This window comes from Triturus cristatus, chromosome 5_2 (assembly GCF_964204655.1).
Source record: "Triturus cristatus chromosome 5_2, aTriCri1.1, whole genome shotgun sequence".
Classification (NCBI taxonomy): domain Eukaryota; kingdom Metazoa; phylum Chordata; class Amphibia; order Caudata; family Salamandridae; genus Triturus; species Triturus cristatus.
The window spans coordinates 1,074,451,950-1,074,476,015 of NC_140588.1; the positions used below are offsets into that span (position 1 = coordinate 1,074,451,950).

Sequence of the window (24,066 nt, forward strand, 5' to 3'; positions counted from 1 at the left end):
AGTGAAGAAAAAGTCTGACAAGGCATCACATAATGTTTGTGAAGGGGGTGGATTGAGATCTGGAGCATTTCCCGATCTCTAGGGGTTAGGTTGTCCAACAACATGAGCTGGGATTCCCATATATCAAAAATGGTACTAAACCTCAAAAGGGTTTCCGGTGCCATACTAAAGAATCAGCGCCTCTCTATTAGTAGACCGGTTGCCCCTGCCTTGGTAGTCTATGAAGGGAAGGCTTTAGCCTCGGCAGTCTATGGCTCCGAATTATGGGGTGCTGAAAACACTAAGGTCCTGGCAACTGCAGAAAATACGTTTATCAGAGATCTAGTCTCACTTCCAGTTTCAACCCCTCTGTTACCATTATTTTTTGATATGGGTAAAAAATCAATCTCGGACAAAGTTCAACTAAGGCCGCTGTTATTTTGGGTGCGCCTTAGAAGATCCCAGGAATTAGCCGGATATGCTCGAGTGTTGGACGAGTTAATATCCTTAAATGTTTCTCACCAAATAAAGTGGCTCAACAACCTTAAGAAACTGGTAGTATCAATAGGCCTGGGGGAGTCCTGGGCCACACAAGTCCCCCCTGTAAAACAAATTGTAAAGAAATTATACTGGGACTGGGTTGAGGCCAAGGTTAACAATAACTCAAACCTGGGAACTTTAACGATGAACTTTCTTGACCATAAACCATCTATGAAGTTGGAACCCTTTTTAGATTTTATCCAACTACCTAGAGATAGAACTTTGTTCTTGAAACTAAGATATGGCACTCTTCCCCTTAAATTTTTTTTGGAAAGGTGGAAGGCCAAGGGGGGGGGGGGGAGGGGGGGGGCTTGATCTAAATTGCCCAGGTTGCCAATGTCCAGAGGAAACCCTTGGCCATTTTTTATTTGCTTGTTCAGCCTACAAGTTCGTTAGGGCTAAATGGTTGAAACCTGTATGCAGGGAGCTGGGAGTAAGGGATCACAGATCAGCCATGCGTATTATTTTAACCAATACTGTTTCTATGTATACCATCTGTGGGGTTGCTAAATACCTCGCGGGTGCCTGGTTAATCCGCTCTAGGCTGCTGGGTAATATATAAATTCTCATGACTGAAGAAAGCATTGTTTTAAACTCTGTTTTTATCTTTTGTCCCTTTTTAATTCGCTATTTGCTGTTCTGGATGTAATTGTAGTACTATGGATGGATTGTTTTTATGTATTTTGCATGTTTGTACTTTTATGATAAATATCTATCGAATAAAGTATTGAAACAAACAACCATAAATTAAAATTCAGAGACAAATTGAAAAAATACTCCATAACACCTTGCAGCAACTGGGCCCTTTTAAAGTAAATACATTATTTGAAAAGTGCACCAGGAGGAAAAATACCATACATTGTGGAAAGACAGAGGAGCAAGCTGGGAGATGTAAAATATCATGTACTCCTGTTTAAATGGTATGCGGCTAAGAATGCTGTTACATATAGGCATGACGGGCAAATGGAAAGAGTCTTGTTAATGGGGATAGTTATGTTGATTGGAAACCCAGTATCCAGGCTTCCAACTTTCATTTTATGTATTTCATTGAGATGTATATTTATGGGAAAGATAACTTTGTTTTTTTAGTTTGTTGTACGCAACCTGAGAGGGAGTAGCTGCAGAAAATTCAGCAACCCACGTAAATATACAACTAGAAATTCATAGTTTATTGGCAAAATGTCAGGAACACTGAGCTTAGTACATTGGTGTGTTTTGTGTAAGTGATGGCATGAATCGCGTGAAAGATATATTGCTAAATGTAAAATTAATGTGGGTCCGTCCAAGGATGTTCAAACAGCAGAAAACCTAGCAATTGCATTTTCAATTTTACATGTTCATTAATTAACTGTTCCCACTTGGACACTTTAGGGACTTGTACTCTGACCAGAGTTTACTCCTACATAAGTAGTTTAGCGCTTTGTGGATGTGTTGTTGCTTTAATGTGTTTTTCTCTTTATTTCTTTATATCTGGATGGCGATCGTGGAAGTTGCTGCAAAGTTTGGAGCTGGCAGAGGGCAGTACCTTCGGAGGCTAGGCTGTGTGACTGGCAGCCCTCCCTCCGGGACTGACGATTAACACCTCTGGCATGAGCACCTCCTAAAGCTTTGGTGAGCAGGAGGCGTGTAAATATGGTGTTGTAAAACATGTAATTATTTTCGATGAGGCAATCTGCGATTGCGGACTGTCCCTCGTTAATTCAACCACTATTTTCCCTCTAAAATTGAATATTAATTAATTGCGTAACCCCAACTTGTCTGCTTTTTCAGAACTTTTGAATGTGGGAAAGGATCGCTTTGGGTTCCTGATATGCCTTTGATTTCCTGAGCTAGCACATTCAGTGAAGATCCATATTCTATCTAGCACCTTACTTGTGACTTCAGTGTGGCTGCATCTTGTAGTAATGACAAGTTTCTTGGCTAAGTGCTCACTTTGTAGTAAAGCAGCTGTTTGCCTTCCTGTGTTGGTAGTTGAAGGTATGCTTTAAGAGGTTGTCATTTGAGACAAGGTTACTTTTTGCTTTGAAGCAATACCTCTTGTCTCTTACCTGAGTTGCCTTGGGTTAAAGCCACATTCCAAGGGTATTTTTTGTGGCATGATTTCAATTCCATAGTGCTTATTGGGTTGAACAGTTGCCGTGGCCAAGAACGGGTTCAATCATTTCAAGCTTTCCTGTTAAGGGAGTAAGCGATAACAATTCTCATAAGACTTCACCTCTCCCATATTTAAAACTCATACTTTTATCTCCATTTGTGAACAGCTAGGTCACGCTTTTAGTACTACCGAACACACATTCTGATGAAGTCTCTTATGAACTGCTGATGTACTTTACATTTCTTTAGATTGAAAACCGCATGGGTTTTGTGACTATCTTTTCACTAATAAGCTTCAATTTGATAATCTACATATCTCTGCGATGTGATAATGAGTTTAAATCGTAATGACGTAGCAAGAGTTGTATGAACTTCAGCGTTCCTTTTGAGGATTGTATGACAAACATACCAGAAACCATTTGTTATAGTTGGAACATGACCGTAGTTATGTTTGCAGCTTCAGTTATCCGGCTCCATTGACCTAAATGTTGCTGTTTTGACAGGTAAGCGCATTTCCCTGTTTATCTGAAGTATCTTCTTTCTCACCATTTTTTAGTGTGATTGGTATCATTGCCTGTGACAATTAACATGTATTTTCCATGGACTGCTCTCTGACCAATGCTATGTACAATGCAGTACCAGTTTTCAATTCCCTAACACTAAATCCACTTATTCTCACATTATATACATTTCCAGTGGTTTTCCTCTTCATTTGTATGTACAGTTAAGCTTTAAAATCCCCTCCCCTTTGGATATTTGCAAAATGTGCCTGTGATAGGAGTAGTTAATGTAAAAGTGCGGGTGTTGGTTTTTATTTATGTAGTACCAGTTAACATCTGCTGTATAGCATATATTTTTTTAATATAATAAAATGTTTACTTTATCAGTTCTGTGGTTCTCCTAGATAGTTAAGGTTGGGGTTTTAAGTATTTAATCAGTGTCCAAAAGGATTACTATAATCACGTTCCCTTGAAGGAGGAGATGAAGAAGCGTTGATGGTTGAGGACTCAGAATTGCTGTCAATTAAAATAACCCTGGCAAGTTTAGTCCCGAAACAAGCTTCCTGAACAATTGTTAACGACAAGGAAAATGTATGTTTAGATAATACTGAGTGATTTCAGAGCAGCCCCTAGAGTATGATTACGTTTCATGGTTTGTCTTAAATCCTGCTTTGCTGTAAGTGCCCAAACTGGTAGTGGAAAACGATATCCAAACTATTTCTTTCCACTCTAGTCAATTTCGGTTAAATTTAATATCTGTAGCCACTGTCGTGGGCTAGATTGATGTTGGCTACTCTAGTGCAGTTTAAGTTATGATATGCACCCCGTTGCATGTTTAGCTGATGATGCTGTTTGTATGTTTTGTCTGTTGCTTGGGGTTTAAAATTCTAATCATTTCTCGGATAAAGAAAGCTTTTTTTATTGTATTAATTCAAGATGAAAAACTGTTTTTGGCTTAATTTTCAATAAAGAAACCTTGTGGACAGCCAACACCTTTAAATAAGATTTTTTTTTCACCAGATCTTTATTCTTTTAATCCACCCTGTATGGTAGGAAATTAGCATTTGCTATAATTTCTCTGAGATGTAAGATCAGTAGATGTTGTAGGCAGGGTGTGTGGGATCAATACACACAATATCGTAAGCATCCATTTTTAAAAATGCAAAAAGAAAACCCGAAGGAGAAAAGGTGGGAACATTTTGCAGATTTGCCATGACTGCGATATGTACTGTATATATGTGTGATGCAGATAACCACCAATTGCTTGTTCATTATCTACTGAGATCTTCGATGTTAATCAATCATGGTTTTGTTGAGCGCGACTACTCGCCCGTAAGGGACTTAAAGTGCTGGGGAGGGGTGGGGGGAGGTGCAGGTTCCAGTCCACCAAGGAGGAGGTCTATCGCAGAGCCAGGTTTTGAGGTTTCTGGTGAAGATGGGGAGTGATGTTGTTTGCCTGAGGTGGAGCGCTAGGGCGTTCCAGGCTCTGGCCGCGAGGAAGGAGAAGGAGCAGCCTCCCGACCTGGACTTCCTGGCGCGGGAGACCACGGCGTAGGAGAGCTGGGCTGATCGTAGGGTCCTTTGGGGTGCGTGGAATTCGAGTCGGCTGTTCAGGTATTCTGGTCCGGTGTTGTGGAGGGCTTTGTGTGTGTGGGTGAGAATCTTGAAGGTGATTCTAGCCCCGATGAGAAGCCAGTGGAGTGTGCGCAGGTGCTGGGAGATGTGGCAGTGTCTTGGCAGATTGAGGACCAGTCTTGCGGCGGCTTTCTGGATGTTTTGTAGCTTGCGGGTGAGGCTTTAGTTCCGGCTTAGAGTGCGTTGCCGTAGTCAAGTCTGCTGGTGATGAGGGAGTTAGTGACGGTCTTTCTGTGCTGGGGGGTGTCCATTTGAAGGTCTTGCGGAGGGTGTGGAAGCAGGAGGATGCGACGGAGTTGATCTGGCGGTCAATTTTGAGTTTGGAGTCCAGGATGATTCTGAGGTTGGGTGCATGGTCCGAGGGGGGGTGGGCGGGCTTCCGAGAGCAGGGGGCCTCCAGGCGTCGGGTGTGGGCCCATAATGAGTACTTCTGTTTTGTCAGTGTTGAGTGTAGGCAGCTGCTTTTCCTCCATTTCGCGACTGCTTCCATGCCTTCTTGAAAGTTGTTTTTGCTGCGTTGGGTACGTTGGATAAGGAGAGGATGAGTTGAGTGTCGTCTGAGTATGAAACAATGTTGAGTCCGTGAGTTCTGTCGATGGGGGTGAGCAGAGCCATGTAGATGTTGAACAGCGTGGGGCTGAAGGAGAATCCCTGGGGGACTCTGCAGGTGGTTGGTGCAGGGCCTGAGAGGAAGGGAGAGAGTCTGACCCGCTGCGTTCTGCAGGAGAGGAAAGAGTGAATCCAGTCGAGAGCCTGCTCCCTGCATCACGAAGTTTGCATGTTAGGTTGCGGTGAGAGACTGTGTCGAAGGCCGCTGAGAGGTTAAGGGGGATGAGTGCTACTGTTTCTCCTCTGTCCAGGAGGGAGCAGATGTTGTCTGTTGCGGCGAGGAGGGCGGTCTCTGTGCTGTGGTTTTATCTGAAGCCAGATTGGGAGGAGTAGAGGATGTTTTGCTCTTCGATGAAGGTGGCAAGTTGGCTGTTGATGGCTTTCTCGATGACTTTAGCAGGGGACGGGAGCAGGGAGATGGGTCTGTAGTTTTTGAGGTCGGTGGGGTCGGCTGAGGGCTTATTCAGGAGGGGGTTGATATGGGCGTGCTTCCAGTCGTCGGGGAAGAAGGCGTTCACTAGGGAGCGATTGATGGTTTGGCGGAGTATGGGTGCAATGGTGTCGGCGGCTCTGTTGAAGATGTGGTGGGGACAGATGGGGCTGGGGGCCCCGGAGTGGATTGACTTCATCGTCCTCAGTGTGTCTTCGGTGGTGAGGGCTGTCAATCGTTGGCTTCAGGGTGTCGGGTGGTTGGTGAGGGTTCAGTGTGTTGGCTGTCTTCGTCGAAGTTGTCGTAAATGTTCCTTATTTTGTGGTCGAAGAAGGAGCTGAGTTTGTCGCAGAGGTCTTGTGATGGAGGGATGTCTGTATACTCGCTGGTGGGTTGGGCGAACTCCTTGATGATGCTGAAGAGCTCTTTGTTGTGCACGTGTGTGGAGATTCTGTCATTGGTCACTGTTTTTGTCGTATTTCTGATTAGTTGGTGGTGGGCGTTGGTGGCTGCTCTGAAGTTTTTGTGGGCTTCTGTGGATTTGGAGTTCCTCCAGGCCTTTGAGGCGGCGGCATGTGCGTCTGGACCCTCGAAGTTCGGTGGTAAACCATCTGGCTTTCTTTGCATGTGTGTTGTTGTTCTTGAGGGGGGGGCTATGGTGTTGGCTCTGTCGGAGATCCAACTGTGCATAGTTCGGGTTGCGGTGTTGGGGTCGTCGTCTTCCGCGATGGTTGTGGGGGAGTTGCAGAGTGAAGCGGTGAGTTGGTCGTATGTAATTGTGGTCCAGTTTCTTCGTGGGAGCAGATGCTGGGGTCTGTGGATGGTGGTGTTCTGAAGGTGAAGTGGATGCTTCGATGGTCTGTCCACGGGAGGTCGGTGGTGTGGCTGAAAGTGATGTAGTTTCCTGTTGTGAAGAGGGGGTTGAGGGTGTGTCCTGCTGAGTGTGTGGGTTCGGCCACGATCTGACGGAGTCCAGTGTTGTGGAGGTTGTCCAGGAGGGATGTGGTGTTGGGGTCTAATTTGTTGTCGAGGTGGAAGTTAGGTCTCCCAGCAAGGTGTAGTTGGTGGACGCGATGGCGGCGGGGAAATGATGTCCATGATGGAGTTGGTGAATGGTCCGGGGGGTTGGTTGATAAGGGTTCCTCGGAGGTTGGTGGTAGGGCTGTGTAGGTGTTCCATCAGGTCCGTGGGCTCCTCGGGGAGTGTGCTCAGCCGGAGGGTGGATTTGTGGACGATGGCGATTCCTCCACCAGGGTGGGTGGGGTGGTCCTTCCGGGAGACTTTGTATCCTTGGGGAATGCTCAATACTCTACTCCAATTAAGTGGCGTGCAATAAGAATTTTGAGCAAGTACCTGGGGAAGCATGCCTCTTGAAAGTTCAATAGAAATCTGTGTTCTCTTCATCGAGAGTGTAACACTCCCTCCCATAGGATGACCTGCTGATTAGCCTCCTTGGGCTGGCAAGCTTCAAAGAAGCCCCTTCCTTCTTGGAATGCAGATCTGGCTCCCCTCACAGTAGAGGAAGCCCCCATCTCCCCTGTCCCGAGGCCCACCCCCAGGCACTTGGACGGATGGGAAAATTAGCTAGTCAGGTAGGCGTGCCACCTCTTGGCTAACACCACCCTAAGGTGGGCTACTGTGAGGTGAACACGATTGTAGGAAAGTAGGATCTGCTTCTATGGTAACCCCCACTTTTTCTCGGGTCTATCAAAAAGTGTGGTGATAATGTGTCTCTCAATAAAGCCCCTCTGGGGGAGCAATCCCTTTCAGGACAAATGCCCTCAACCACCATAGGTGGCATGCTACTGTAAAATTTCAGGTACCATTTCTTTGCAGCATCATTTAGTAACACGTCTTATTGCACGCTAGTATTTGCCGAAAATATTCATAATGGAAAATCAGTGTAACCAGTTTCAAGAAGATTATGGGAAACAAAAAAATAAACATTGGCAAAGCCAGTAGGTCTGAAATTGACGGCCATCTTTTTAGTTTTGTCAATGTGTGACTTGTTTTGGCATGGTTTTTGTAAAACCTTATTGGTGTGGGAGCTGCCAGGCCCTCACCATTATAACAAACATTGGCAAAATCAAAAATAGTTTTTGGTCTCGAAGCACGCACTGCCACAGTAGTTACTGGCACTGAACAGAACTACTTTCTGTGCCGATATGCTCCTTGTGCAAGAGCAGAATGCTGTCACTCACAGTGAAGTCAGCCGATGCAGAGAGAGTCAGAATTTTAATAAACACAAAAGGTCAGTGCCAACGTCAGACCAAATCAGGGATTCAATTATTACAGAACGTCTCAAAAGTGCACCCATGGTATATGTCCTTACATTAAGTGCAGCTATACAGCTTTTCGTGGATTACCAAGAATTTACAGAATTAGGACAAGAAACAGTACTCTTAGAAAATATTTGTGAACTGCATTTTAGCATGAGCAAATATGCATGTGTAGATTTGCTCATGCGGAAATCTGAGTGCTTGCAAGTTCACTTTCCCTCCAACCACTTTTTCCCCTACTCTGGAAGAAGGTTTATGTCTGCCATTGTCAAGAGTAAATTTCCAACACTTCTCAGTATGGAAAAAGATTAGAGAAAAATTGTTGACAACCCTTAAAACATGCAAGTTAGTAGGTTTGCACGGACTCAAAAGGGCATTCTAACCGTGGGACTATTGCTTACCACTACCTTTAGCTCTAGTATGTAGATTTGCGGCAACATAAAGAGATTGCAGGTTTTCAAACACCAATATGGTATGAGCCCTGGCATAATCAGAGAGGCCATATCAGAGCTCTTATATAATGAGATTGCTGCCATAATTTGTCGCCACGCTACATGGCACCAAAGGGGCAAGTGGATTTAGTTACAGGACAAGTAGATTTATGAAGCAACCTGCCCCATGGACAAGTAGATATTTTATTAAATTCCACACCCCTGGGGAGAGCCCTCTGTTAGGCTCTCAGTGTTCCTGATGTCAACCTTCTGGACCCGGACAGCACGATAACGGTTGCTGCCGACCAGAGTCTCATTTCTGCCCTCCTGCTGCTGAGCCAAGCTCGAGCAGGGGAAGACCACCTCCCAGACAGGATTTAGTGTATTGCAGGGCCCGAAAAATCTGAAAAATGGTACTAGTCCTGCAGGTCTAGTACCTTGAAAAATCTCCTAGACCTAAAGCGGAGCAAAAGTGACAAGATAACAAGATTTAAAGGCATCTTTATTGCTCATTTGCTTTGTGAGCAATAAAAAGGCCTTTAAATCTTGTTATCTTGTCACATTTGCTCCGTTTTCAAAGACAGAGGACAAAAGTTAGTATGTTTCCTACTCGCCAGAAAGGGCAAGTAGGACCTAAAAATAGCTCGACCTCATTAAATTTACCTCGCAAATGCGAGCGGTCGAGTGGATTTGTCGAGCCCTGTATTGGGACCGGGTGGGTTCACTTGCCAGCGCCACAGTCTGCATGAGGGGCACATTTGGTGTCACCGTGCATAGTCCAGTTCAAACCAGTTCCTGGAGCCGTTGGCTCCCGCTCTGGCGTGAAACTGGACAAAGGACATGGAAGTAAACTCCTCTGAACTTTTTGGGCCTGACTTAGTCGCCCTTCCAGTCTGCTGCAACGTCTGTGCCTGTACATCATACAGGAACCTTCTAAGGCCGGTGAAGCATCAAAAACACTTGAAGGACTCTCCTTTGGAGTGTAGGAGTCACACCCCTGCATTCCCATGCACCGCAACTAAGTCAACACGCCTGCTGATCCTGAGCTCCTTCGGACTCCGTAAGGTTCTGCAACGCAGGTGGTGGTTTTCCACAGCTCCCGAGGCCTGCCCTGCCCTCTCACCAAGTTTGAGGCCAGTTTCCCTTGTGGGGGTTGCAATAACCAAACCCCTGTGCACGCGTCAACTTGCAGTTGCAAAGGCTTGTTTGCTTCCTTCCAAGAAGATCCCTGGGCTCCAAGTAGCCCCAACCTCGAACACCTCCAGAATCTTCAGCCACACCGCATTGTGTGCTGCTTGAGGTCCTCCCGCAACTCCAAACTTCAACATAGGCAGCATTATCAGGGACGGCGAAAGAAAAATCTCCCATATTCACTTTAGTCCATTAACCAGTTCACTGCCTCTCTATTGCGCTCTGTTTAGCCTGTGTACATTTGGTTGGTGAAACACCTGGAATTGTATAATCAAAATTTACCTATTGATAGGCAAACATTACATAAGCTTAACCAAATTGAGTTCTATATAAATGATTCTGCTGGGGGTTTATATTGTGTTGATGTGGCTAATGTGTGATTATTTCTGGTGTTTCATCTTTACCCTTTGCTCTTGATGCACAGTATTTTCAACTAACCCTAGTGTAAAACTGCCCAGATTTTTACCAGAGCAATACATTTGATTGCTCCTGTTAGCTTGATCATTCATCTATGGAAGAGAATTAGTATTTGTACGTTTTGTTTGTGTGGAAACAACTAGTAGTTGTAGGACTATTATTTATAATCATGTGATTAAACTAGCATAATGTGAAGAGTCCTCATTGGCTCGAAGGGGTTTGAATGTAGACCAAAGCAAATTCAATATGTGCATTTGTTTTTACCCATAATTGTTTAAAACCAAAAAGGCAGGGTCCCTCTCCCAACACGTCAACTTACTTTCTAGCACATTTTCCCTGTACTTTGTACGCTTTATGCACTCCTCAAAGCTTCATCCTGGTTGTGGGTTTTGATAATGGGGAACATGAAGGCTGTGCTTCAATGGTATTTTAACACCTGAAGTGATTTCCATGGTCCCCACAGTCAGATATTGCAAGACACTCAGTTTGGCCTCTGTGTTCGAAGTCAAAACAGTTGTACCAAAGAATGAAATTGCCTGTTGAGTATGTCTTTCAGTGCCATTTTATGCATGCTAAACAAAGTTGCAAAACAGTCTGGGCTGTAAATCAAGATACAACCAAAAGATTCGCCCTTACCCCCCCACCCCTCCACACACACCACCCTCACAACCACCCAAGTTCAAAGAGAAACTCCCACAATCCCATAGGCGGCGCCTGCAGGCTCAAGGCATTCATTTTATCTTTAATTAAACATGCTTACGGGCATATGAGTACACTGCATCTGTCCGGGACAAAAAGGTGGGTATGTCATTTTCACTTCTTCCCCTGCCACCAACTCTCCAATTTAACTGAAGAGTTGCAATGCTCTCAAACTTAACATATCACTTTTCCACATGCACTTTGTTAAACTGTAACACAGTAAGTTAAATGACCGTGAGTCATATCTCCTTGTTAAGAACAGCCAGGTGTTCCAGTCCCATATTTTCCCGTACCTCCATTGCTACATGTTCCTTGTTTTGGCTAGATTATTACTTTCAAGATCTGTTATGGTTAGCCACGAGCTGTAGTTGACACGCCATCCTCCAGGTTCTGGTTGTGGTATCCTCTCAACAGCTGTTAATAAACCAAGTATATTGTTACCAGTTTGTACACCATTCAGGAAGCAACCCATGTTGTTTACAGAATGCTGCACCGCCTTCCATTAATTTCCTAACTGGACATGCCTGCTAGACATGTAATGGCCTGGAACATCTTACTTGATTTGTCAAGCATTTTGTGCCATCTTGTCATGACTCCAAGGATGATTCCTTATGCTTTCCTGACAAGCTACTTTTAAAGATGTCTCTCAATAGTACTCGGGTTTCTAATGGGATAGTTCTCCACAGACACCTACATCACTTTATGTATTTCCATTTCACCTCTCGAAGGGTGTTGGTGATCTTTTTGCCGCCATGACTAATTTATATGCATGGCCCAGTGCCGTATATACTGATAATCTGCTTTGTGCTAAAATCAGAACAAATTTTATTTTTACAGCCTCAAAAAATCTGATCTTTTCATTAAAAAAAGTTAGTAAATAGCCCTACATTTTTCTTCTACATACACATGCTTGGGTTTTTCCTTTCCAGGGTATCTGGACTAAAATGAATTTGGGGGGCTGGGGGGGGTGGCAGGGCTGATGGAGAAAATAGTCAGTCTTCTGGGTATTTGTAAAAGAGTCCCATGAATCTAAGAAATAACTTGTTGCCTGGCTTTGGTACATATTACATCTCTGACTTCTCGTTGGTAACCAAATAATGTCCCAGCGATGAGTGTTAGCAGTGGCATGGTCCACGTGCAGCCAGTGTCTGGGATTCCATTAGTGGCCTCTGTCCAAGCATTCTCAGTTAGGCAGCTCTGTTATGGGGGATTTTGTTCAGGAATCCCAAGCTTTCCTTCTCATTCGTTGTTCTCAGCAGTTTTCCCTGCCACACAAATTTCAACAACGTATTTTGGAAGTTATCAGATACCTTTCTGTTTATGTGGAGCGGCAAAGCCTGAAACGGATACTGTATCCTTGGCAATATGTTAATTTTTTATAGACGGTACAGCCTAGTCATGAGAAATATATATATATATATCTATAAGTTTCTCAAATCATCCTTTATTCCCCTGAACAATACTGAGCTATTTGCCATACAAAGGCCACTGACGGATATTAATTGTGACTTTAAATAACACTGATTCCTTCATTCACTCCAAAGCCTGTCTGGTAGAATTTAGTGGTAATTGCCATATTCCACCAGTATCACAAGAAGATGTGGCACAGACTCCAGCATTCACTCATTGAAATCTGCAAACAGCAATAGTTTGTGCATGATACCCTTAATTGCTACTTAGAATCATATGCTCAATGCCCTGGGCTCATTAACCATTATGAAAAGCAATGATATCGGTAAGGTTTGTCAAGTTAAAGATGAAGAAAGCACTTCTTCTGGTGTACTTGGTCTTTCAGCTCCGAGTATCCATTACCATGTTGATGGAGCATATATCATGCCCACCAATCATAATCTGACCATGGCCTGTTCCAGAAAAGCCCAGCTCACCTTGCTAAAGGCATTTTCTGCATCAATGGCTATCGAGGACAAGCATAACTTTTTCTTTTCCTCGTGGTGATTCCGTCGGACATTATCCAATGTATATCTTTTGGAGAAAACCAGTTTGATCCTTATGTATGGGTGAGAGCAGTGCCTCTGTTTCAAAGAAGCGTCATGCTGATGAAAACAAATGATCAGCAGTAAGCCACTCTGTAATAGGCCATTACTAACCTCTTTTGTCCTTTATACCTGGCTGGGAGAATGTGTCAAACGAGAAGGGACTCCAAATATTCTTCAAACCTCCCCACCCCCTTTCTAATCACACTGAGAATACTTTTGCACGTTAGTAAAGCCTAACTAACCAGAATAGTATGTTTGGCAATCATGTATTTGATTGCATTTTTAAAAGGTTTAACATACCTGTAATGGTTAAGTCTAGACATATTTAAACATTGCAAATTTAATAGAATTGTGAAAAATGTTTTAGGGGGGAGGTGGCTATTTTGTTTTGTTATCTACATGGGGCGCTTCCTCACAAAAGTTTGAAGACCACTGTCCTACATGGTACAGCATGCTACGCATGTAGGCAAATGCTTCTGGGCTACACAAAGGGCTAGTGAGCGATCTATAAATGCCATGATACAATACAGAGTGCCTCTCCATACCCAAGTAATCCAGCAACGCATCCTTTCCGCCAAACCCATTTAATTTTTATAGTGTTTGTTGAGTCGTTTACCTCCGAGATTTCATATATATCATCTGGTTCAAGTTGGAAGACAGCATCTTGCCCAAAGAAAAGCCCCCCAACAGCCAGACATCTCCGTGACCTCGCACTGCTTGTCATCTCTCCAAGGGCTACTGTATGCAGTCCTAGCTCATTTAACACCCCCTTCTCCACTTGGCTACAATTATGAGTCTCCAGCCAGTGATAACCTAATTCCCAACATTACTCTAGGCACTCACTTAAACGGCCTCGCACCACTCGACAGTTCCTGACTTCAGTTCTTCTGCCTCTCACTTGCCTTGTCAAACTCTGCCTCAGCCATTGCTTCCTGTATGAAAGTTTGCACACATATGACCCTGTGAGCTAGTAGGGGTCTCTTTGCATAAAGCCCTGGGTATGGGTCTCTTTGCATATCAAGTGCTTTAAGCTCCTCCAGCACCTCCTGTATATGATGGTTCTATCGTTGATATGGAACTGCAGGCCAGCATGGGAAGGTCCAGCGGAATTTCCCACTTTCCTTGTTTAGAATGTCTGCAACCTGTTTAAGCATGTTTTAACCTGTTTAAGAATGTTTTCATAAGTGCATGGGCCAGATCCTATAGTTGGTTCATTTCCTCCCCCAAACGTCCTCTTCCCTCTAGGAATTGCTTCTTCCTGGGGATAGGAGTAGCTTTTCACTAAAATGCCCATAGGTGGTCCTAACAGCCTTCTTAGGTCCCACTCGATGTGCTCTTTCCACTAACAGCATCTCACCTTGCTTAAGATGCAGGATGTGCCCATTGTTTGGACATATCCATTAATATGGAGTTCCTCTTCTGCTTCGGATGCATTCCATATGCGGATATTGTCCATTGATGCTCTGTACATTTCCACACTTCTATCATAGTGTCCACTTGAGCTTCCAGAAATGCCATTCTGTCATCGGACATATGACCGCTGACAAGGAAGCTTTGGATTGATGCTTCACCTTCAACAACTATCATGTCCAGTGTACCCATGTCCATTCTTGATGCATGCAGAGTTTTTTTTAACATCTTCCCATTTCCTGTTGCTGATCAAATTTCCTTTTCTTTGAGATCCTTTTTTATGATGGTTTCTTCCCTTCTGGCTGCCACAGTTACCCTTACTACACAGAGATTCATTGCTTCGGGAGGGTTTCAAGGCTTTAATAATATTGGTCTATGCCACTGCCAAACATTTCAGGGCCACTAGCTACATTCATACTTCCAGGGTTTCAAGGCAACACACAAACGGTATGACTGGCAACAGCACACTTCTATACAGTTCAGGCTCAGCCAACCTTGTGCTCCATCGTGTGCTTCCACTACATCTTGTTCATCAGTCAAACTAAATTACTCTGCCAGCCCAACTATAAACGCCAGGCGTTGCAGGTTGTGCTAAGATGGGATTGTAAGATTGTTTGGGCAACCCCTGCTCTCATATGTTTTGTTCCGCCACCATACACCAATCCATGTCACTCTTACATTCCTTCACCTTGGGGGCTACCAGGGCAATCCACAATCTAGCGACATTTCACTTAGCTACTATAAAACCCAGCTTGTGAGATTGGTGTCCTCCCAAATATTAAAAAGACACTACTTCGCCGACATATGCATCGGCATAGAATGAACCGGTCTCATACAGGAGATAACCTTCCTCCGGTACGACTGAATAACTGGACAATCCTTAATAAAGTGGCGGAAGGAGCCCTTCCCAGCCACATCCCCATGTACAATCATGGCAATCAAGTCTTGCCATTTTTATATATAACATCCCAGGTGAAACTTCTGACCTGAGTTCAGTAGCTAGCTCCGATGTAGAATCACTCCCGGAGGATGGAGCATCACAACCATCAGCGACGATGAATCCCCCGTCTGTAATTGAGGAATTCGGTTTTTTATACCAGGATCGGACTCAAAATCTACGTCCACCGTTTCCAAGTCAAAGAAAAGAAAATTACGCCAACGAAAAAACCGACGGGGCAGGCATGGAACTACGATCAGGAAAGAAGAAGCAGTTCCAGCGCAAGGGATGGAAGAAATAACGTCAACTGTTATTAATCTAACGGATCTCTTGTTATCAGAAGAAGAAACAAAAATCCTTTCACTTGGTTTTTCCTTTTGTAAACGTGCTAATTTCAACTACACGCAAACGCGCATTGACTTTTTCAAGTTCGTGAGGAAACTGAAGCTGAAAAAATTCTTTGACACTAAAATCACCAGCCGGAAGGAGAGAAATCAAGAGGTCAGTGAAGAACCTGGTAACCTTGATGTTGGGGACATGCAGGTACTATTTGACTGTCAGCAACTTATGAGGGAAGGGGTTGGTGAGAGTATGGTGGATGAAATCAGTCAGGCTGATGATTTGTTCTGTCTAGATGTTTTTGACAGCTCTGCCACCAAATTCAGACCAAAATCTAATTTTACACCCAACACCCCTAAAGATGCGTTAGACCTATACTCCGACCTGGTAATTAAAGATCTAAAGGAGATATCCTTAAGTTCTAGCAAAGAATTTTTGAAAGATGAAACAGGTTTTGACAAGAAATACCAATCTGTGATGGTCAAAATTCAAAGTAGACCAGACATAGTAGTGAGACAGGCCGATAAAGGAGGTAATTTGGTTTTGTGGTCCCTAGAAGCTTATAATGGTGAGGCAGCTTTACAATTGAGGGATAAGGAGTGTTATTCACTAGTCCCTCATAGTAACCTAGTGGAAGTTAAACTTAAATTTGACAAGGACCTTGCAAGATGGCGAGGATTAGGTTTAATTAAGCAGTCGGAATATTTGTTTCTGAAGGTGGATAAACCAGTGGTACCAATATTATACCTAATACCAAAAATCCATAAAAATAAGGACAAACCGCCTGGGCGTCCCATCATTTCCGCCATAGGGAGTCTTTTTGAACCGACCTCAAAATATCTGGACTCTTTCCTACAGCAATATGTGAGAGCACTACCAGCTTATATCCAAGACTCGAGGGACTTTTTAAATGAAATTGAAAATGTGAAATGGGAATAATCTTATCTCCTCATAACGCTAGACGTCGTGAGCCTTTATACAAGTATTGCCCATGAGGATGGGCTAAGGGCTTTGAGGCACTTCCTAAATTTGAGACCTATCAACCTCTACCAACACACTAATATGTTGTTGGAGATGTGTAGGTTGTGTCTCACCAATAATCATTTTTTATTTGGAGGTGACACCTACAGGCAGCTTAAAGGCACGGCGATGGGCACCTGCTTCGCCCCCAGCTATGCCAACCTACACATGGGCTGGTGGGAGGAGCAGGTGCTCAGAGTTGAGTATATCAATGAATGGAGAGATCATATCATCAAATGGATTCGTTTCATTGATGATTTATTCATCATATGGAACGGATCCAAAGAATCGGCCCAAAGGTTCATCGACAGTATCAACGTAAACCAGCTAAATCTAAAATTCACTGAGGAAATAAGTACGGAGAGAGTAACTTATCTAGACTTAGAGGTATACATTGCACAAAATTCAATTCAAACCTGTACTTACAGAAAACCTACTGCTGGAAATTCAATTTTACACGCAGCTAGTTTCCATCCAACCAAACTTAAAATGAGTATCCCATATGCAGAGAACTTAAGGATGAAAAGAAACTGCAGTGAACCGGCTGCTCTAGGCAAAGCCCAGGGAGCCTTAACTCATAGATTCCTCCAGAGAGGATACAGGATGGACACATTAAATCAGGCAAAATTGAAGGTACAAAATATGGAAAGAAGTGCATTATTAAAACCAGATGGTGAAAAAGTGGAACAAAAGAGGAAGCAGACTGAGAGTCAAATCCGCATGATTACAGGTTTCAGTGCATACCAGGCTAGAGTGAGAGATAGCCTGAGTGAGCATTGGCACCTTGTCAGACAGGACCCTATTCTTCAAGGGAAAATTTCGAGATATCCTTTGGTGACTTTCAACCGTGCCAAATCAATGAGAGATGATTTGTTCAAAACGAATATGGAAACCAAAAAGGGAGGTGGTTGGCTGAAAGTCAGCCCTGGTTTCCAAAAATGTTTTAAGTGTAAAGCTTGCAGGCATGGCAAGAACACGCAGCAAATAATATCCCCACTTTTGAACAGTCCCTGGAAACTAAGAAAACCTCTTAATTGTAAAAGTGACTTTGTTGTTTACGTTTTAAAGTGCTCGTGTCCTAAGATGTATGTAGGCAGTACTATCCACATGGTTCATGTACGTATACTGCAGCATCTTAGGGCAATAAATAATAATGATAAAAACTATGTAGTTGCTCGACACATAAATGAAGTCCACAAGGGAAACCCGAATGAACTGGTGTACTTTGCCATTGACCAAGTTCCCAAAGATCAAAGAGGGGGCGACAGAGAAAGCAAACTAAGAAAATTGGAGTCAAAATATATACTCATGTTTAATACGAAGAGCCCTCACGGTATGAATGTCGAAGAAGACTTACATGTACATTTAAAATATAGGTACCGCTATCAATTGGTTTTGGTTTTTAATCTTCATTGTTATTTTAACTTACATTATGTCACAAACGATTGTTCCTCTTACGTGTTTTTTTATTTGTAAATACATCGTCATAAGGAGAGCTTCTAAGTAATGATATGACTTTGACAAAAAGTATTTAAAGGATCTATTAATAGTACTGTATTGCACTAGCACTTTATTGTGATAAGATTGCGGTTTTTGCACATAATGAGGCACTTGCACTTTATTATAGTCTGAAAACAAGCACTAGCACTTTATCATTTTAAAACTTGATCCAAGTACCATCGTTGGAAGAATAGGCAGTAATATATGTCCTTTGACTTTCTCCTTTATCCTTTTTTCTATCAACAGCGGTTTGAAATGAAATAATCACCGTGGGTTGTCTTACACAAAAACTATGAATTATGGACAAAGATTATCTGACGATGTGTTATATATAATTTGTTACATGGAATGACAAGGACTATATGTTAATGAAATAATGATTTAAAGTATTCTAAATAGTGTCAAATTTTCTCTATATTCAAATTGTGTCTAGATGGATGAGTCGATTAAATTGTAAATATATGAAATAATATGTATCTTTTTAAATCCAATCCATTTGTGACTGAGTGAATTGTAATTAATGATGTAAAGAGATTATTGGCACTATGTCAAGACAACTTTTCACAAAGACGATTGAAAAACATATAATAGTCTGTTTACCATGTCTATTGAGTAACCAATCATGTGACTCTGCATTTGGTTTTAAAAGAAACTGATTTGTTCGCATGTAATTGTGTGATCAAGGGAGTTGTCCCGAAACGCGTTGCGTGTAAGAATAAATATCCAAGCCGGATGGCAGAAAGCATCTCCAGTGTCGGTGTCTGATTTTCATGTGAAGTCGGATTTGGTTGGAATATATATATATATACATATATATATATAGATATATATATATATATATATATATATATATATATATATATATATATATATATATATATATATATATTTTTTTTTATTAAACATTTTATTAAGGTTAACAATGATTCACAGTCCGATACAGTGAATTAGGCCATATTAGAGTCAGTACAATCGTTTAAGTCTTGACATTTTTATCAGCGTTGTACGGGCGATACATGATCTATGGAGCACCTTCAGCTGTACTAATTTTAAACCGTAAACGGATAGCCACCTCCCTGGGTGAAACTAGGGCTTCTGACCATTCGTCATCTTCCAATTGATCGAAGTCTCACTCCCATGGGCGCGGAGGTCGATCAGGGGCTTGGGAGAGTTATTCGAGTTTACGGTAAACAAAGGCTATTGCCTTGCTCTCAAGAGGGTCGTCTAGCAACCGGTCTTCAAATAGTGAGGATTCCGGAAGCTCCTTTCCCTTCGGCAACACTGCCCTTAAGGCATGCCTGACCTGTAGATATCGGAAGGTCTCTGCACGTGCCAGTTGATAATCCTGCTGTAGGACTGTAAATGGAGAGGAGATTATATTTAAACAACCTTCTTGACGGATCAGGGCTCCTGGTAGATGGTGGAAAGTGAGCATTCACCACTCATCTCTGGCATTTTCAACTTATCACGGGTAACTCCTATCTCCCTGAAGCTGATGGTCCACATCTGAACAGCACTGCCTCCTCCCATTTGTCTTTTCCTGGGGTGGATAATTGTAGAGCGCTAGGGATTTGTGGCTTACCGCTGTTCAAGTCTAGACATGTATCCACATACTCTACTCCCCCCGGACAGTGCAGTCTTCCCTCAAGTTCCTGAAATGACTATCTCATTTGGTTTAGGTGACGTCTTGTGAGCTAGGGCCATCTGGTCTGCTTGTTTCAAAAGCAAGTACCTGATTGGGAGCACAGCAGACCATTAAGTATACAGGTACCTGTGGGCAGAATAGGGGCCATTTTGTTTTCCTCACATCTTCATATAGGTCCATGAAAAATCCCGAAACATGTGCTGCACTTAAGTCCTGTTAATTTTTACAGCTCACTCCAGGTCAATTAACATCCGAGGGACTGACTTTTTTTTATTTTTTATTTACTGAATTTCATTTGTCTAATTCCTTTGATCTTAGTTCTTGTGTACTTTAACCACATTAATAAAGATTTATAAAATGTGTGGTTAAGTTAGCAAAGCCTCTCATCACTGAAACTGTTAGTGTGGTTGAGGCATGGTTGTCGATTTAGTGTTTAAGTGTGAGAGCCTTATGATTACTCCAATAACAAGGTTGCTGTTAAATATTTTATGGTTTGTGGTATTTCCTGGTGCAGTTCTTGTGGGTCCTCTTTGGGTTCAATCCTTGTAGTCTTCTCAGTAAACATGTACCTGTCTCTGATTTGCATCTCTGCTCTGCCTAGTGTTCTGTCATTGGTCTAGGGCCTCATGCATGGCTGTAATTGTTGTCTCTTTTTGTCCAGGGAAGCCGATTTCAACAAGAGAAGTATTTGTTGACCTCCAGTACACTCTACATCGGAAACCTGTCATTTTACACCACCGAAGAGCAGATCCATGAGCTTTTCTCCAAGTGTGGCGACGTGAAGAAAATCGTTATGGGTCTTGATAAGGTCAAGAAGACTCCATGTGGCTTCTGCTTTGTAGAGTATCCTTCTTGGCAGGCATGGCTCACACTCACAGCTGTTTAAGGTTGCCGACTGATTCTGTAAATTATCCTTCCCCGGCATGATATCCTGGTGGGGATGGATAAAACTGATAACTTTATATTTTATATTCTGTGCAGGGTTATATGGCTTGTACTCATTCACTTTAGCTTGAGATGGCTGTCATAAGGAGATACTTGTGTGTTTGGTTTCTAGTCCGTAGAAGCCCAAGCGCAGCCGTTGTGGCACACAACTCCCTGCATAAGTGCAGTTGACGCCTTCTCATTGCTAAATCTAACCTAGTATGCTGATTTGCCTTGCTTACACTGACCGCTGCACCCACTCCTCAGTACCTGGGAATCCTACAGCAACATATTTGCCCAGCAACGATCCATCATACTACTAGGTTCAGCGTTCCTGTCGTGTTTTCTTCAATGGAAGATACATTTCATGATCTAGGAATCGCAGCTCTTCAGTAATGCCATGTTCTCTTCAGTGTCTTTTCCTATACTTGGATGATAAATCTAAAGCATGTTATGTTTAATATCTGTTGGCACACCCATTGTTCTGTTGCTGCTTATTTCCAGCACGGCCCATTCTCTCTGCACCCCTTGCATCTATTTCTGCTGTCCTCCTTGTTGATAAATGATGTAGCTTCCAGGTGTGAGGGATTCCTTTCATGATGCACTTTTGCTCTTTCCTTTCTAATTTGAGGCTAGTGTTTAAATATGAGGCTGTACAAAACGGCAAATCTGATGAAACTTTACCTGGATGTACGTGGCATACTCTGTGCCCTAGGGCATTGCGCAACTGCAGTCCTACCCACTATGCCCGATCATTGCCTCTCCTGCTGTGAAAGAGTAAAAGAAAAATCATGAATACTCAAAAGACTTCCTCTGGAACTGTTATTACTCGCTGGGTAACAGTCCCTGGCAATTTATAAAATATCCTTAAGTTTGTGTTTCTTATGACTTCTCATTCTTAAAATTGTTAAAATACATCAAAATCAGCCCTACTGGTTGGCTCTCTGGTAGACAACAGGAAAAGGTAGTCATGTAAACATTCCCCTTCCAAATTGCAAGATGTCCTCATAATGCACACAATTTAAACCAAAAGTCCCTAGCTTAAAATTCATTACAGATAAATGACCTTTACTGCATCTGTACAGTTTATAGAGACATAACAGATTATAATCGGAGCTCTTCTTAAAAGGTGTAGTTTTGCATGCCTTCACCTGTAGGAGTCTTACTCTTAGCATTGAAGATAGGCAAGTGTAGAAGCTATGCGACTTATCCTTGCTTCCACCCTCCTGCCTGCCCCTTTTTCTTGTACAGCATAGTAAAAAAAAAAAACCTTCTAATGTCATGTGCTGGAAACACCTTTTTGTCACTATATTGTAGCACGGTCTGTTGGATTCTGAATCGGGGCAATGACCTAGAAATTGTCTTGCGCACGTTGCCTTGTATATGTACCTCTGCCCCTATCTGTTCTTCAGGATGATCACTGAAAAACCTGTTCAAGTAGATAATTGTTTTTGATGCATACTCGTAGGAATTAAGGTCTTTACAGCAGAATTGGTAGGTGGAGTCAAAATAGGCATAGGGGATTTCTAATTTTTATTTAGGTTGCATGTATACACATGTGCGTTAACTCTGCTAGATAGGGCAGTCTTCAAAGGCATGTCTTTATTTTGTGTAGGCACTATGAACTCTCTTCCATCCGCTGGGCTTTATAGTGAACTTTGAATTAAAAGTTGTGATCATCATAACCGATTCAGTTAGTCAAAGCTAGGGTTGAATTAAAAAAAGCCATCCTAAGTTTTTGGCTGAAATGAATGCTGTTGTTCAGCCAGAGGATTTCACAATGCCGGATGTTGATGTAGCTAAGGACTGTGAAACCTCTTCTGGAAATAATTCTAGTTTGGGTAAATTGACTCCAGGATCTGTTTAGGTTATGGCTAGCCAGAGTTGGTCGTGGGCAGCATATCACAACACAGAGTCAAGTTAATCTTTTGGCAGACTGTGCACCTGGGAGTGAAAACAAACTTGCAGACCTAATTTGAGGTTTTTTAGAGAGCACCAAATAGTAAATTTGAATTCTAGAACCCTGGTTTGATGCTTGCTTCTGGATTTCTTTCCGGAACGCGGCCTGGAAATTTGTTGTCTAGAGTGTTCTAGGTATTGATCAGTCCTGTGATAGCACAAAGGTATAATTAGTGGAGCCCAAACTTTTTCATCATGGATAAGCACACTCAAAAACACTATATCTGGAATATATGGGCAAGAGCCTTGGGAAGAGGATGTAGCCTTACGGCTAGAGCTGTCGACCTCGAAGCCAGGGAACCTGGTTTGAGTCTCGGCACGGACGCTCAACATCCTGTGATTCTGGACAGATCACTTAATCTCCCCATGCCTAACATAAATGAATGTGTCCATCTGTAACGAAACTGGTGCTCATTGCGGTATCCCTTTTTGAAAGTTGGGGACAATCTCCACACCCATCCATATTTCTAGAATTGGGCCACACGGGAAGATTGCATTGCATTGGGCATTTATGTATGGTATCCATTTTTCCGGGTTAGATCTGTAAAGGTCAGATGGAATCTAATCCAGGCCAGGGACCTTCCCTGTTTTCCGCAACTTAAGGGCTGATGCAGTCAACCATGGGAATAAGGGTTTGTTCAGTGCTGGCGGTATTTTGACATACAAGCTGGTGGATATTGGAAGCAGGAGATGTCATCAGCCTCTATTGAGTACAGGGCTCCAAAGTGTGCTACCCACTCACTGGCTAGGATATGTGCCACTGGTTTATTGTATCATCTCTTATCCTGATACTTGACTAAGTGCCAAAATAACTTGAAATCCTTATTATTGGCTGCTTCTAATAGTTTTTTCATAGTTCCATCCTCGCAAGTCTTTTTTGCGCCATGTATTGCTTTCCTATCGTAGGAAGAACTAGCTTCCATTATTATCTCTTTTAACCAGACCTGATGGTGCTAACAATTGTGAAAAGTTGGCCTGGCGCCCACTAATTAAAGTGGGCACCTTGCACCAATCCAACCGACCCTTATGATGATTAGGATAAAGATAGCCTTTATGAAAGCTATCCTAGTGGTAGCTATGGAAAGCAGCCTTTAGGCTTAATCTTGAAGGAATGTAAAGCAGCTTGTTTTACCAGACCAGAACCTCCTGAGTAACCAAATGAAAGTAGAACCAGGCTTTAGGCTTATTCTTGAAGGAATGTAAAGCAGCTTGTTTTACCAGACCAGAACCTCCTGAGTAACCAAATGAAAGTAGAACCACACAAGTGTTATATAAAATATATGTATTTATTACTAAACACTCTCTACTAATCTCTATACGAGATTAGAGCAGAAAGCACACAATACTTAATCAATAGAACGACATTAAATAGCACAATACACAGCGGGCTCCAGTGGGAGACCAAACCATATACTAAAAAATGGTATAACAAAAACCTCTTCACTAGACGTAGTTCCTAGAGCACGTAGAATCGCTGGGACCCCAAGGAACCACCCAAAGGAGTGACACAAGGAGCCCACGGAGGACGGGT

At 42.8% G+C, this 24,066-nt stretch overlaps 2 protein-coding genes across 3 annotated transcripts in view; one reads left to right on the forward strand and one right to left on the reverse strand.

Moving 5' to 3' along the window:
• Positions 1-24,066, reverse strand: part of LOC146829692 (serine protease 23-like) — a 1,412,546-nt gene that overhangs the window by 865,986 nt on the left and 522,494 nt on the right. The gene's annotated exons all lie outside the window — the stretch shown is intronic.
• LOC146829693 (nuclear cap-binding protein subunit 2-like) overlaps positions 1-24,066 on the forward strand; it is a 58,080-nt gene that overhangs the window by 7,649 nt on the left and 26,365 nt on the right. The window contains exon 2 of the mRNA XM_085608395.1: positions 20,314-20,495. Within this exon, the coding sequence (XP_085464521.1) occupies positions 20,314-20,495 (182 nt within the window). The remainder of the gene's footprint in view (positions 1-20,313; positions 20,496-24,066) is intronic.